The sequence below is a fragment of the Epinephelus moara genome, chromosome 3, assembly GCF_006386435.1.
Source record: "Epinephelus moara isolate mb chromosome 3, YSFRI_EMoa_1.0, whole genome shotgun sequence".
NCBI lineage: Eukaryota > Metazoa > Chordata > Actinopteri > Perciformes > Serranidae > Epinephelus > Epinephelus moara.
In genome coordinates, this window is record NC_065508.1 from 2,386,503 (window position 1) to 2,401,239 (window position 14,737).

The 14,737-nt window shown below is 41.6% G+C and overlaps 1 protein-coding gene across 3 annotated transcripts in view; it reads left to right on the forward strand.

Moving 5' to 3' along the window:
• Positions 1-14,737, forward strand: part of thoc2 (THO complex 2) — a 31,146-nt gene that overhangs the window by 7,272 nt on the left and 9,137 nt on the right. For all 3 annotated transcript variants that reach the window (XR_007569737.1, XM_050041398.1, XM_050041399.1), the window contains exons 8-29: positions 700-860; positions 1,076-1,168; positions 1,415-1,570; positions 2,443-2,615; positions 2,835-3,030; positions 3,118-3,156; positions 3,282-3,412; positions 5,556-5,657; positions 6,531-6,615; positions 7,402-7,495; positions 7,594-7,674; positions 7,794-7,890; positions 8,135-8,252; positions 8,380-8,559; positions 8,647-8,811; positions 10,731-11,006; positions 11,256-11,397; positions 11,875-12,032; positions 12,540-12,668; positions 12,779-12,910; positions 13,033-13,217; positions 13,908-14,083. Coding sequence is in view for 2 of the 3 variants with exons in the window: in XM_050041398.1 (XP_049897355.1) it covers positions 700-860; positions 1,076-1,168; positions 1,415-1,570; positions 2,443-2,615; positions 2,835-3,030; positions 3,118-3,156; positions 3,282-3,412; positions 5,556-5,657; positions 6,531-6,615; positions 7,402-7,495; positions 7,594-7,674; positions 7,794-7,890; positions 8,135-8,252; positions 8,380-8,559; positions 8,647-8,811; positions 10,731-11,006; positions 11,256-11,397; positions 11,875-12,032; positions 12,540-12,668; positions 12,779-12,910; positions 13,033-13,217; positions 13,908-14,083 (3,069 nt within the window). In the remaining variant the exon portion in view is untranslated. The remainder of the gene's footprint in view (positions 1-699; positions 861-1,075; positions 1,169-1,414; positions 1,571-2,442; positions 2,616-2,834; positions 3,031-3,117; positions 3,157-3,281; positions 3,413-5,555; positions 5,658-6,530; positions 6,616-7,401; positions 7,496-7,593; positions 7,675-7,793; positions 7,891-8,134; positions 8,253-8,379; positions 8,560-8,646; positions 8,812-10,730; positions 11,007-11,255; positions 11,398-11,874; positions 12,033-12,539; positions 12,669-12,778; positions 12,911-13,032; positions 13,218-13,907; positions 14,084-14,737) is intronic.

The following is a 14,737-nucleotide window of genomic DNA, read 5'->3' on the forward strand; positions in this document are numbered from 1 at the left end:
TATATTAAACCCGGTGTTAATACAGCAGAACTGGAGAGAGGGGTGAAAAATAAATAGAGGTGGGCACAGATTTTTCACTTTAAGCCCTTTTTGTGTAGGAATTAAGCTACAATACATGACATATGTTGTTTTAATTAATAAATACAGTGTGAATAAAGATTATATAACATAAAAATAACTGCAGTCTTTGTTAATTGATAGCTGCTTAAATTAAAAAAATTTTATAGGGCAAGTAAAAACTGACTTCGGGCAAGTAGATCTCTGACCAACTTGCCCGACTGGGCAAGTGAAAAAACCCTTAGTTTTGAACCCTGATATATGAAGGGTTTGTATCATCTTCACACATGATCTGATCCCCACCTTCATTGGTCACTTGTTAGATTCAGCATTGACCCTAATATTCTGCTATTTGTGTGGGGCTTTTGCATGACCATGTACCCCAGTTTTTTTACTCATATACATCCTGCCAGTCTCTTGACACCAAGGACTGCCACTAGTCTTACTCAGGGCCTCAGTAGCATAGCTTTGGAATAATAATAGTTTTTATTATCCAGCTTTTTATTCTATATTCTGGTCTATATTTTTTCAAGCCCATTGTGACACTTTCTTAGAGGGTGATATCCTTGTGTTTCAAAAATACTGCTTAGACTCATCAGTTTTATTTTTTCCAGTTGCCTACAAATTCTTTTCTGCCTGCAGGATGTTTTAACCTGGACCCTAATCGTGTTTTGGACATAATCCTGGAGGTGTATGAGAGTCGATCTGACCAAGACGAGTTCTTCCTGTCTCTCATCAAGTCTTACATGTGTGAGCCACTCACCCTTTGCCACATCCTGGGCTTTAAGTTCAAATTCTACCAGGTGAGAATCACAAGACTGGGTCTTCAAAGTTACTGAAAGCTAGAGTGTGTTCAGTGTCTGTTTTTAAGAGCTTTTTACCAAGCCTGTTGCCACATGTCTTAAATGGCAGAACATAAACAATCTGTAACTGTAATCAAAGCATGAGTCGTATTTGATTTGTCACTTAAATTTGATTTTCAGTTGTAATCGTTTATTTTATTGTGTCTTTGTTCCAGGAGCCGAACGAGGAAACCCCCAAGTCACTTTACCACATTGCTGCTGCTCTGCTTCACCACAACCTGATAGAGCTGGAAGATCTCTACGTACATGTAAGGGAAAGAAAAGCTTGAGTCCAGCTACTCGTCCCATTCGTTAAAAGAGACCACCAACAATTTGCATATGTCAGTCAGAATGTGGGCTCAAAGATGTGAACCTCTGATGTCCTCAGGATGATTTATCAGACCTTTGTGCCAAATACAAAATGAATGTTATTTAACCTTCATCAAATATGAGGTCACTGTAGAATCCTTTTTCCTTGGACTGAAAACTCTTTTGTTGCCTCCCTGTCATTCCAGCTTATGCCAGTAGATGCCACCATCGTAGAGGAACACAAACGAGATATCTCGGAGGCCAAGCAGATTGCACGCAAGCTGGTCATGGTTGTGTTGCCCTCAGAGAAAAGTGAAGACAAAGACAAGGAGAAGGAAAAGGAGGAGGAGAAGAATGACAAGGTACCAGCATTTGTAAATATAAGGCTGTTCTGGAGAAATGCAGTGCATGTGGATAAATGTTAAAAGCCATATATATATATATATATATATATATAATTTTCCCTCTTTTCCCCCACAACATAACAGCTTTGTAACACTGTCACTGTGAAATACTGGAATATAAGAGTTTGCATGTTGTCTGCGTTGGGCCAGATTTTAAAACCAGTAAGTCTTGATGGGCCAGACATTTTTAGCCTGTGGTAATGACTGATTTCAAACAAATGCAAATGAATGTAGTAAAAATAGCTTTTAAATAATATTTTTTTTGTTTAAAAAAAAAAAGATTTCTGTCACATATCTGACCCAGGCACATCCCAAAGTGCAGAACAATAAAGTGAGCTATCAGTGCTGTCCATGCACAGAACCATAATAAGTGTCAATAACTGTAAGCAATAACACTCTGTCCCTCTCTACCAGTATCTCCCCACCTCCCTCTCCTCTTTCTCTCCCACATGTTAACTTCACCTCATGACATTGTCCATTGAGGTCAAAGAAAGGAAAAGACACAGGACATGTTTCTTTTTTACTATTCGACCACAGCGCAGATGTGACCACCAGGCGTGGTTGGAGTAGGCCAGACCTACAGTAACCAACTTCAAATCAAACGATTGAGTTGCTCCATCTACATTTATCTGTCCCAGATGTCTCAGATGCTACATCATGATTTACCTTAGATAATATATCATGTTTTCAGCCCTCAAAACATGGCACTGATGTAGAGATAGGAATGGTTTTAAAAATGCATCACTCTGGAGTGTGACAGCACTGCTCTGCTCACTGAACTTTGGCATGTTTAATAAGATACAGTCGCTTGCTCTTTCCTCTGCACACAGCCACCTGATAACCAGAAGCTTGGTCTGCTGGAAGCGCTGCTCAGAATTGGAGACTGGCACCACGCCCAGAGTATTATGGACCAGATGCCGTCCTTCTACGCCTCCTCTCACAAGGCCATTGCACTGGCACTCTGCCAGCTTGTGCACCTGACTGTGGAGCCTCTTTACAGAAGGTGCTGATTTTTCTGTGTTTCACTTACTGCCCACTATGAGTAGTCAGCCCAGAAAGCATCCACAAGTACCTCTTAATACAGAGCTTAAACTGACTACTTTAAACTCACCTGAGTGCCAACATTTCATGCAAGAAGTTGGAAAAGGAAGGAAAAAAGAATAATGAAGCCAAAAAATGAAAATAAAAAGCAGGCTCTGACACACTGGTCTGTTCCTCACAGGGCCGGCCTCCCAAAAGGGGCAAGGGGATGTGTGATGCATCCACTGAGGAACAAGCGGGCGCCTCGGCCTGTGGAGAGCTTCGAGGACCTGCAAAGGGATACGTTCAGCATGATCTGCTACCTGGGCCCTCACCTCTCTCATGACCCTATTCTCTTTGCCAAGATTGTGCGTCTAGGCAAGGGCTTCATGAAAGAGGTACAAAACTATCACTACTACATTACTACATGGGCACTAAAGCCTATTTTTGTTGCTGACTGATATTTGGTGTCCTTTTCTTCTCAGTACCAAAGTGAGAGCAGACCTGAGCTCAAAGACAAAATGGTAGGTGCTGTAGACTTTTTCAAAAGAGTAAAGTTGTTGTCTTGCTTTACTGGATCTGCCAGTTTATCTCTGTAGTGTATGTTACTATGACAACCTAATGGATGTTGATTGTATGTTCTTTGTAGGAAACACTCTTGAGTTGTTTCCTGAGCATTGCAGACCAGGTGCTACTCCCTTCTCTCTCCCTGATGGAGTGTAATGCTTGCATGTCTGAGGAACTGTGGGGTCTCTTCAAACTCTTTCCCTACCAGCACAGGTGAGATATACACACACACGCACACACACTCTCACTCACTACATGTGGCACTGTTTAATTGAGTTGTCGGATAGTAAACCCTCAGGCACTGCTCCAGGATGCTGTTTACTAGCTGGCAAGAAAAAGACTAGCACACATCATCACACTGTGCTCATCAAACCATGCTTGATTGTTTAAAATGTTTTTTCCCCCTGTTACTTATCAAAACATCTTTTCTGCTCTGGAATAACGCCAGAGTTTTATTTTTAGAGTCTTTATTTAAATATTTTTGGCACACTGCTGATGAGCACTGACACTCGGCATTCTCAAAGGTTTTGTTTTACTTTTGTTATCCGTGTCAGTTTGTCACAACTAATACTGCAGCTTCTTGGTTACGGAACATAAAAGCACTTTGTAGAGTATTTCACTGTCTTGTACACCAAACTGTATCAACACTGTCAAAGGAAGGATTTGTAATGAAATGAAACTGGACATGTAGTGCAGGTGATTTATGCCCTGCTGTGTCGGTGTCTTGTACAGTGGGTTGCTCTCAGGGCTGCCCCCTGAAAGTCGGAGGCTCGTATCATCAGCTGGAGACCCCTCAGTCAGCTGAAGTTGCTTCAAGTCAAGCAGTTATCTTTTTTTATTTATTACTGATTCAGCTGACACAGTGCGGGTACAGCCCCAGTTGCTCTTTATGCTGAATTTGTTGATGCATCTTAAGAGCCTTTACAATATTCCTTCAAGGATTTATTAATGTCATTACACAATACAGGATCGCACCCCCTCCATGCATTACATCATAATATAAACGATACTCACATTGCTTGCTTCAAATATGACATACAGCAAATACCTTGATCTGATTTTCCAAGAGTAACTCAGTCATTGAGGTGCAGTTTTTTTTATTTAAATGGCTGAAGGCAAATTATATAGAAATTAACCCTTTTTTTTTTTTAGCCTGATATCAGACAGAATTCTTGACTTGTTAGACTCCGGTTTCATCTTCAGTCTGACATTACATCCACTCTAAATGATTCCAGTAGGAGTGGGGCTTCAGTGTGTCTAACCAGTCACTACCCGACCCAGGCATTCATTTTGGTATCTGGAAAATTGTCACATGCATAACAACAAAATGATACACAGGAAGTTGCTACTTCTCTGTTCATGGACTGCTTTGAATTGAATCATATGGTTTATCTTAAAATTGTTACTGCATATGTATATAGATTATTGCATCTCTGGTAGACTGCACCGATTACAATTTTTTTTTGGGCCTATACCGATTTCCAATTTGCAGAGTGTTTGGACGGCCGATTCCGATTTCTTTTTTTTTTTTTTTTTTTTTCAAACCACTTTACAGCACACAAGATATTGCAATATTTTCTACCTTTCCTTTATTAGAACATTTTAACCAAGATACAACCAGCTTTTCAATAATCATCTCAAACAAACAAACAACAACAGTGACACAGGTTCAGAAACATTTTCCTTTTTGCTCAAATATAACTTCAGGTACAGTATTAAAATAAATAAGTAAAAATGCATACATAAATAAAAACATAGATAAATAAAATAATAATTCTTGGTGTAGAGCATTTGTGGGTAATTTCTTGAATAGACAAAAAAGTAAAAATATCTCCTGTGGAAAATTCACACAGGTCTTCAGGACGCGCCCGCCAGTAAGCGTGCAGACACGCTCATCTTCAGCACGCCGACACACACCTCACCAGTTTCAAGCGGCACAATGCAGCAGTGAGAGCTCTGCAGTTCAGTTGAACACAGACAATTAACAACTTTCTTCTTCTCTCTTTTGATGTGTGTGCAACGATGAGTTGCACATGTGCGTGTGTGTGCGCTGCTGATGTTACACGCTGTCAATCATGCGGTGTGGCGGAAATTTGACTGGCGTTTTAATTCGGCATGATTTAGATTGACCGGCCGGTCACAGGTCATGGCTGATCACGTGAAAACCGGCCCGATTCCGAGCACTGCAGATTAATCTGTGCAAGTCTAATCTCTGGTTGTGTATTGTTTTGTTTAAAAAAAAAAAAAAAGTATAAAAAAATTAATTAAATAAAAACGTTTGTGCATTTAAAGCTGCTAAGTTGTTGTTCTGTTGTGCCATTTCTGAATGCTTCATAATTTAATTGTGCTCCCTCAGGTACCGGTTATATGGACAGTGGAAGAATGAGACATACTCCAGCCATCCACTGTTGGTCAAAGTCAAAGCTCAGACTGTGGAAAGGGCCAAATACATTATGAAGTAAGTCATTTTGCAGAACCCAGTGTACCATTAATGTACAATCATCTGTCTCTCTGAAGCTCTGGTTGACTTTAGCCATGTCTCCAATAAAGACACCAGGTTAGTACATGTGTCTTTGTAGGCTGCGTGCTTCCTGTTATCTATGTGCTTATGTAAAATGTGCAGCTATTCACTTCCCCAGCTAATTCAGTCCTGTTCTGTTCAGCAGACTGTTGCTGATAAAGTAAACCTTGAATGAATGGGAAGCTCTCCCCATTCATTCAAGTCGAGTCTCTATGCAGTTTGTCAGTTGCCAAGTAAATTTTTGGGATGTTTTTTGTGGTCTTTCAGTCTTTTGCTCTCCCTGCATCACACATAACCTCACCGTCCTCTGTGCTAAGTCACTTCAGAGGACGGAGAGCTTCAGATACGGCAGCATTTCGGACAATAAATTCAGCTTTTAACACAGCTCACTCTCAGCAGAAATTCACTACCATCAGGACATCAAGGCCATCTTTTTTTCTCACCCTGCTGCCTCTTCTACACAAAAACACCCACTTCCTCTGCTGGTTTGCTCTGCTCGCAGTAATTTCAGGAACAAATTTGTGAAAATGACTGTTGGACTGTTAAAGGACAGTTTAACACAGACAGCACAAGAATTAAACATGGGACCTTAAATCCTGAGTTTTTATGCTGGTCAAGTTATTATTCTAACGCTGTTCTGGTGTTGAAGAAATCACTGACACTACTTTTATCTGAAGCTGACAACCATGAGAGCATTTTCCAATTGCTGTGAAGCTTACAGATATGACAGTCTTTGCTCGCAGCGCTCTTTGCATCGTCTTTTGTTTCTAATCTGCTGTTTTCCCGCCTTGTGCTTCTTTTCCTCCCCAGGCGGTTGACCAAAGAGAATGTGAAACAATCTGGAAGGCAGATTGGCAAGCTGAGCCATAGCAATCCCACCATCCTCTTTGATTATGTAAGTGTATTTTGCGGCGATTATTTTATTCTACTTAAGTGCCGTTTTGGAATGATGTCAGCAAACTGCAAAGACTAAAAATAAACAGCGTTTTACAGCAGATAGCACCTTGCTCACCTCGTTTACAATGACATTCCTCTGGCTCTACCATGCCCTTACAGCTGTGTCTGATCTGGGGACTGCTTACTCCTAGTGCTCTGCTTGCATCATGCATTCATGATGTGCTGATCAAATATGAAACAAGATCCTGTTTCTATTTCTCACCTAAACTGTTTTCAAAAACGTGTTTTAGCTTATTGTTTAACTGTAATTAAGGATCATTTATTACCAGTTGGCCACCATGTTTGTTTCCTACTATAGGAATCTACTTTTGTCTTTGTACTGCATAGACAGCCCAGTTTAATGGATCATCTTTCCAGCAGTGATATACTTTTTTAATAAGTGTCCACGTCACTTCTCTTTGTGTTTGTAGTAGCTCTGAACAATGCAGTTTCGATATAGAAGATAAAATAATGAACATTGTTGATCGTTGCACATGCAGTAAGGGGAGGATGTACCATGTGGAGTTGTCAGCATCTTTATATATACCACCGCAACCTACCTCATCAGTAATTTAAAACACAGCTCACCTTTTGTAATTGAGTCAGTCCCCTGATCTGTGGATATTGAAGCACATATATACTGTAAGGATACTGTGGTAGCATCAGCTCATGTATAATGTATATCCTCCACAGCTAGTGATGGTATTTCCTCTCTCCTCTCCTGTCCTGTCCTGTTATACATCAGATGCTGTCTCAGATCCAGTGGTACGACAACCTCATCGTTCCAGTGGTGGATTCCTTGAAATACCTCACATCCCTCAACTATGATGTCTTGGCCTGTATCCCTTTAACATATGTGTGTTTGCGTGTTGTTGGGGTGTAAGTGTAAAGGGCGTCTTTTTGTTGTCTATGTTGTTCTACTTAACTCTGTCTTCAGATTGCATCATCGAGGCTCTGGCCAACCCCGAGAAGGAGAAGATGAAGCATGACGACACCACCATCTCCTCGTGGCTTCAGAGTATGTGGCTTCACAATTACTGTACCGCGGTAGCAACATTAATTTGCATGCAAAAGGAGAGAAACTGTTTGATCTTTTAATGAGTGTCTAACATACACCTGTTCACCTCGTCAACCAAGGCCTGGCAAGTCTGTGTGGAGCCGTGTTCAGAAAATACCCAATTGAGCTGGCTGGCCTTCTTCAGTATGTCACCAATCAGCTGAAAGCAGGGAAGAGGTAAGTAGCTCCACACGACAAATGTGCTGGGTATGTTGAGTCCAAGCACCAGCTGTACCTTAATATCACTGCAAATCACATTACAAGCTACAGTAACAAGCAATGGCTCATTTATTTTAATATCATTCAAAGGGGATGTTGAACTTGTCCATTCTGCATTATATTTTAAACACTTCACTTATGTTGCATCTTTTAATGTGTCCGGAAATGTGCTTTGCTTCATTCATCCCTCCTTCCTCTGCAGTTTTGACCTGTTGATCCTGAAAGAGGTGGTGCAGAAAATGGCTGGCATTGAGATCACAGATGAGATGACTTCAGAGCAGCTAGAAGCCATGACCGGAGGGGAGCAACTCAAAGCTGAGGTATGTAGACTCAAGTATCGTTATCACTCTCTGACGCAGTCTCTTGAGCAAGATTTCTATGCGTACCTCGACCACTGCTGCACCTGAGATCAGGTCATTGTCATCATGGATGTGACTCTGTCAACAGGGCGGCTACTTCGGCCAGATCAGGAACACTAAGAAGTCGTCGCAGCGGCTGAAGGATGCACTGTTGGACCACGAATTGGCCTTGCCTCTGTGTTTACTCATGGCCCAGCAGAGGAATGGTGTGGTTTTCTTAGAGGGTGGAGAGAAACACCTCAAACTTGTTGGCCACCTCTATGACCAGGTATGCATCCTCTCTCAATATATTAATCTAAATAAGCTCTTTTTTCATTTTCTTTCTTGTCTGATATAACTATTTGTATTCCTGCAGTGTCATGACACGTTGGTGCAGTTTGGTGGCTTTCTGGCCTCCAACCTTAGCACTGAGGACTACATCAAGCGGGTTCCCTCCATTGACATCCTTTGTAACCAGTTCCACACTCCACATGATGCTGCCTTCTTCCTGTCTCGGCCAATGTACGCCCATCAAATTTTGGTGAGTAGACCACTGTGTCAGAGCCTCAGTGTGCATCATGTTGAATTTCTCTTATTGAGGGAAGTTCTAGCCTTAGTAATCAGGCCTGTAGTCCCTTTTACACTGCCTCTTAGAGGTGGGAATTTCACACTGTTATTGCGGTTCTGTATAACAGGTACAATCGCTAAATGGAGGGACAGAGTTGTCTTGCGTTCAAGTTTGCATCAAAGGTGGTAACAGCACCGAAACAAGGGTTTTGTAAAACGGACAGCTGGCAGGATGGTATCACAGGCAGCACAGGTGTGACATTTTGATTAAGTGTTTTAAGTGCAGCTCATTGCAGAAGATTTCAGAAGTAGGTGGTAGCAGTTAGCAGCTAACTCATAGAGGAAGAATGGCGGCTGAAAATTTCTGCAAATTGGGTAAACAATGTGGTCTGCGAGCTCCATAACTTCAGAGCAGAGGATGAGATCAACCACCCCATAACAGAGACAGTGGATGATTGTTATTGTCATGTTAGGCCATTCTTATAGTTTATAAAGAGCTGCTGATGCCTATGTCATATGTAACACCAGAGGCCGACTCTTTTGTGTTAAACATCAGGCCTGTTTAGCTTCTGCAGGCTTGCTGTCTAAATCACTACTGGAGTGGCATGAGCTGTTGTTTAGTTCTGTGTAAAAATGCAAAGGCATAAATAAGGGACTTTGTCGCAGCCCTGTAGCATGATCTCTGTGTAAAAGGGGGTAATGATCAGGTACATTTCTGCCACACAATTCAGTCTAAGTTAGATTTTGATTGTAGAATTGTGTAATAGCTACGATTAGACAAATTTGCCTTTTCCCTCTTTTTCTTTCTCATGTTTTTTTACTTTGCTTTTAATTTAAATGGAGCAAGGTGCAGTTTTTACTCAACAGACAGTCTTTCAGCTGCCTTAAAGGTACAGTTCAACCCCAAATCAAAAAGACATATTTTTCCTCTTGCCTGTAATGCTTTTTATCAGTCAAGATTGTTTTGGTGTGAGTTGCCGAGTGCTGGAGATATCAGCAAGAGATGTCTGCCTCCTCTCAAATGTAGTGATGACACTAGATGGCACTCAGCTTGTGGTGCTCAAAGCACCAAAAATGATTTTGAAACACTTCACAACAATGTCTCTTCCCAGAAATCATGACCTGGTTACTCAAGATAATCCACAGAGCTTGCTGTGAGCAGTGTCATGTAGGAACTATTTTCTTCCTACTGAACTACACTCGCCAACCACATCACCACGCAGAAGGAAGCGTGAACATGAGCCTCTCATCCATGAGTAAATGCATGCTTCCTTCTGTGTGGTGGTACGGTTGGTGGGTGTAGCTCAGTAGAAAGAAAATAGTTCCTACATGAAACTGCTCTCAACAAGATATGTGGATAATCTTGAGTAACCAGGGCAGGATTTCTGAAAAGAGACATTGCTGCTGAGTTTTCCAAATGTTGTTTTTGTTTTTGTTTTTGTTTTGGTACTTTGAGCACCACAAGCCAAGAAGGCAGACATCTCTACAGCAGATATCTCCAACACTCTGCAACTCACACCAAAACAGTAAAGACTGATAAATAGCACTACACGTAAGAGGAAAAAATGTGTTGTATTTGTGTATCTTTAGGGTGAGCTGTCTCTACAAGACTTATCCCTTAGTTTAGATCCCTTTAGGGAAAAAAATTAGACTTAATTTTTTGGAAGTGGACAGGTTAAAAATCAGGTGATTGATACCTTTACAGCAGGGTTTATGTATGTGTGAAATGTATTGAAAATGATGTTTCTCGATCCGTACTTAACTGTAGCCGTTGACCTGACTTACTGTGCCATTTGTATACATTTATTTTTTTAATAAAGTATTCCAAATGAAAACAAAAAATTATTTGATTTGGAGAAAATGTAACTCCTGATTTATGCTCTCTGCACACAGTCTAAGTATGATGAGCTGAAGAAAGCAGAAAAAGGCAACCGGCAGCAGCAGAAGGTGCACAAGTATGTGGCAGCCTGTGAACAGGTGATGACACCGGTGCACGAAGCTGTGGTGTCCCTACATCCAGCCAGGGTCTGGGACGACCTCCGCCCTCAGTTCTACGCCACTTTCTGGTCTCTCACCATGTACGACCTGGCTGTTCCACACTCTGCTTACGACCGTGAGGTCAACAAGCTCAAGGTCCAGATCAAGGCCATCGAGGAGAACCCGGAGATAGTGAGTAGCTGATCCACAGCTGTTGATAAACAGCACATCACATCACTAACAACCGTTTTTACATTTTACACTGAACTAAACTTTGTGTAGTGTGGCTGAAAAAAATTGCAGCAGTACAATCTTTGTACTTTAAAATCACACAAAGCAGCTCAAGACTCAGCAGTTGTATAAGAGATGTGAAAAAGTATAATTATTATAGGTCACTGTCAGTGTTGTGTGTATTTATAGTGTGAATATTCTCAAATGTAGCCCATGAATAAGAAGAAGAAGGAGAAGGAACGCTGCACTGCCCTGCAGGAAAAACTGCAGGAGGAGGAAAAGAAGCAGCTGGAGCACGTCCAAAGGGTTCTGCACCGCCTCAAACTGGAGAAAGACAACTGGTTGTTGGCCAGTAAGTATACTAAGTGTCATGCCAGTGACAATTTTGATGCATCTTACTCTATGTTTGTACAGTCTTCAGCAATGTGTGTGACTTCTCTGTGCATCCATTTGAGTATGATTGATCTGTGAAAATTGCATTTATAGACCAAACCATACACATGCATCAGCCACATAATTACAAAGCTCAAGTTTGGTTCCTCCTTAAAGACCGTAAAGTATATAACAGATGGTTCATATATGAAAGAAAACAAAAATATATGTTTGGTACACAATGTTCCTGCATTTACAATCAATTAAAAATACAGTTTGAACTCCATTTAGACGGTCCAGACACAATACGACTGTTATGCATAAATGTGAACATAAAGACACAGCTGATTAAGTCATTGCCGTGATCGCAGCATTAATATTTGAGGTAAATTAATGTCTAAATGTTAATTACTTATCTGTCGCTGTTACTAATACAAGTTGAAATGCTCACTGACAGAATCCACAAAGAACGAGACCATAACAAAGTTCCTGCAGCTCTGTCTGTTTCCTCGCTGCATCTTCTCCTCTATCGACGCTGTGTACTGCGCCCGCTTTGTCGAGCTCGTTCACCAGCAGAAGACACCCAACTTCTGCACCCTGCTGTGCTATGACAGGGTAAGACACCTCTATACATACATGCTCCGACTTTCATTCACTTGCAGTGCTGATTAATAATTAAACTAGATTTTTACAGCAGTCTTCTTAAATCTAGAAAGTGATTTATAAGAAAGGAATAAACATTAATTATGTGATTAATGGAAGGGGATAATTAAGGCTCTCATTTGGTGCAGTCAGCGGAAAAGATGACGTAGAAATATCCATTAAATAACACTAAAGGATAAATGTAAGTGTGGAAACTCCACTGAGTGGTTCAACCACCACTCAAGTGCACCATTAAATTAAAGACTGAAAGGGACGTTTAATAACTTCTGGTCTATGAGACGATTTCTGTAAAACTCACAGGGACATAACACAAATAAGTGCAGCTGTGAAATACTGAGCATCAAAGTGCTGATGTATGTAAATGTATGCAGACTTTGCAGCTCTTTCAACATGCAGTTCATTTTTTAAACCTTATACTTTGTTATGTAAGCCAATGCACAACATCGTGTCGCTCTGCAGGTGTTCTCTGCCATCATTTATACTGTGGCCAGCTGTACGGAGAATGAGTCACACCGCTACGGACGCTTCCTCTGCTGCATGCTGGAGACGGTGACCCGCTGGCACAGCGACCGTGCAGTCTATGAGAAGGTGTCCATTTACGCTTGTCCTCCACACCCGTCACTTTGATTTACTTGTGCCATTTTCTGATGTCAGATGATCTGGGAACTGAACTGTCTGTTCTTACCGTGTGGTCATAGGAGTGCGTCAATTACCCCGGCTTCTTGACCATCTTCAGAGCCACAGGCTTCGATGGCGGGAACAAAGCAGATCAGCTGGATTATGAGAACTTCAGGCATGTGGTGCACAAATGGCACTACATGCTGACTAAAGTGAGCTGCCCTTTCTTATCATCATATTCTTATTGAAAATTCTGTTCAGGTAATGGCAGCTGGAGCTCCGTTCGAAGTGTGTATTTATCTGCGATGGTGTCCTCTGTCTGTGCTCCATCCAGGCTTCAGTTCACTGCCTGGAGACGGGAGATTACACCCACATCCGCAATATTCTCATCGTGCTCACCAAGATCCTGCCCTGCTACCCCAAGGTCCTGAACCTGGGCCAAGCACTGGAGTGCCGTGTCCACAAGATCTGCCTCGAAGAGAAGGACAAGAGGCCTGACCTCTATGCCTTAGCAATGGGGTAACACAGCATTGTGTGCTGTTCAGCTCTCTGCGGAGCATACAGTTAACATGTATTATGTGAAGAGTGGTAATAGATTGGAAACGTGGAAAGACGGGGTCCTAAAAAAATAGTTGTGCGTTATCAAATTGGTTGGATATATAGATGTGTTATCATAGTTGTTCAGACGCCGAGGAGAGGCAGATGGGGACTGTAATGCAGATGTTTGAGCTTTGTTATGAAAAGGCATCGTTAGACAATTAGACAATTTCCAACATGGCCAGGACGTTATATGGGAGGCAGCTTGTTTTTCTACAGTGTCTGTAATTCAGCCTTGAGTGTTTATCAAGTGCCTGTTGAAAAGATAATCTATTCCAGCGACTGTATATTGGCAGACCCTCAGATTCCTAATGTAGCATTGAGTCTTTAAAGCTACAGTATATTTCTAGTCCAGTTGCTCCTGTCTTGCATCTGATTTCCGAAAACATTCAGGGACAGATCCTTCTTTTGGTGGAAGTATGTACTTAGGTAGATACTGATCAGTACCTATGAGTGTCACAGGTGTGTTTATTTATAGCCTTGTATGGAGGGTTAATAGCAGAAAAATGCTGTGCTGAGCTCAGTTACCTGAGTTTTCCTGTCTCTGTTTGAAAGTTATATTCTTTGCAGTGTTTTGTTTCTGCCTGTGCAAACCCTTTATGCGTCTTACAGTTATTCAGGTCGGTTGAAAAGCCAGAAGGTGCACATGGTCCCTGAGAATGAGTTTCACCACAAGGAGCAGCCAGCACGCAGCGCCACCCCCGCCAATCAACAGAACGGCCCCGGCAGCACAGGCAAGCCCGCCACCAGCACAAGCAAGACAGAGGAGGGGACGTCAGAGGATGGTGGTGAGTGATTAGAAACGACACCAGGCTTTGAATGCAGTACGCGTCCATTTTATTTAGTTCCCAAGTAAGGAACCAGATTGAGCATGGTGCTGTGCTGCATTTAGCTGAGATCATGTTTTCATCTGCAGTGCCACTCCACTGCTGAGTCATTCTGTTTCAGATTGTTGTTTCATAAAGTCTGATAAATATTAAAATGCTTAAAGGTCCAGTGTAGGACTAATGGGATTTATTAGCAGTAATGGAATATAATATTCATTTTCATTAGTTTATATTCACGTTAAAATAAGAATTGTAGTGTTTTCATTACCTTTAAATGAGCCATTTATATCTACATACAGAGCGGGTCCTCTTCCATGGAGTCCGCCATGTTGTTGTACAGTAGTCCAGAATGGACAAATCAAACCTGATTCTAGATAGAGCCATTCACGTTTTTCGTTGGCTTATGTTCTCCTACACACTTGGCACACAGGAACATTTTTGTTGCAGTCTGCACCCTCATAGACTCACAAGTCAGTCTTTAGACGCTTTGCTTAACTAAAGACTGAAGACTATCTCCATGATTTTGTGTTTAGATGGGCGGATACAATTTCAGAGTTTAAAAAAACTCCCTATGTTGCAGAACCAATAGTAAATCTGCAGGGCGGTCCTTCGGTG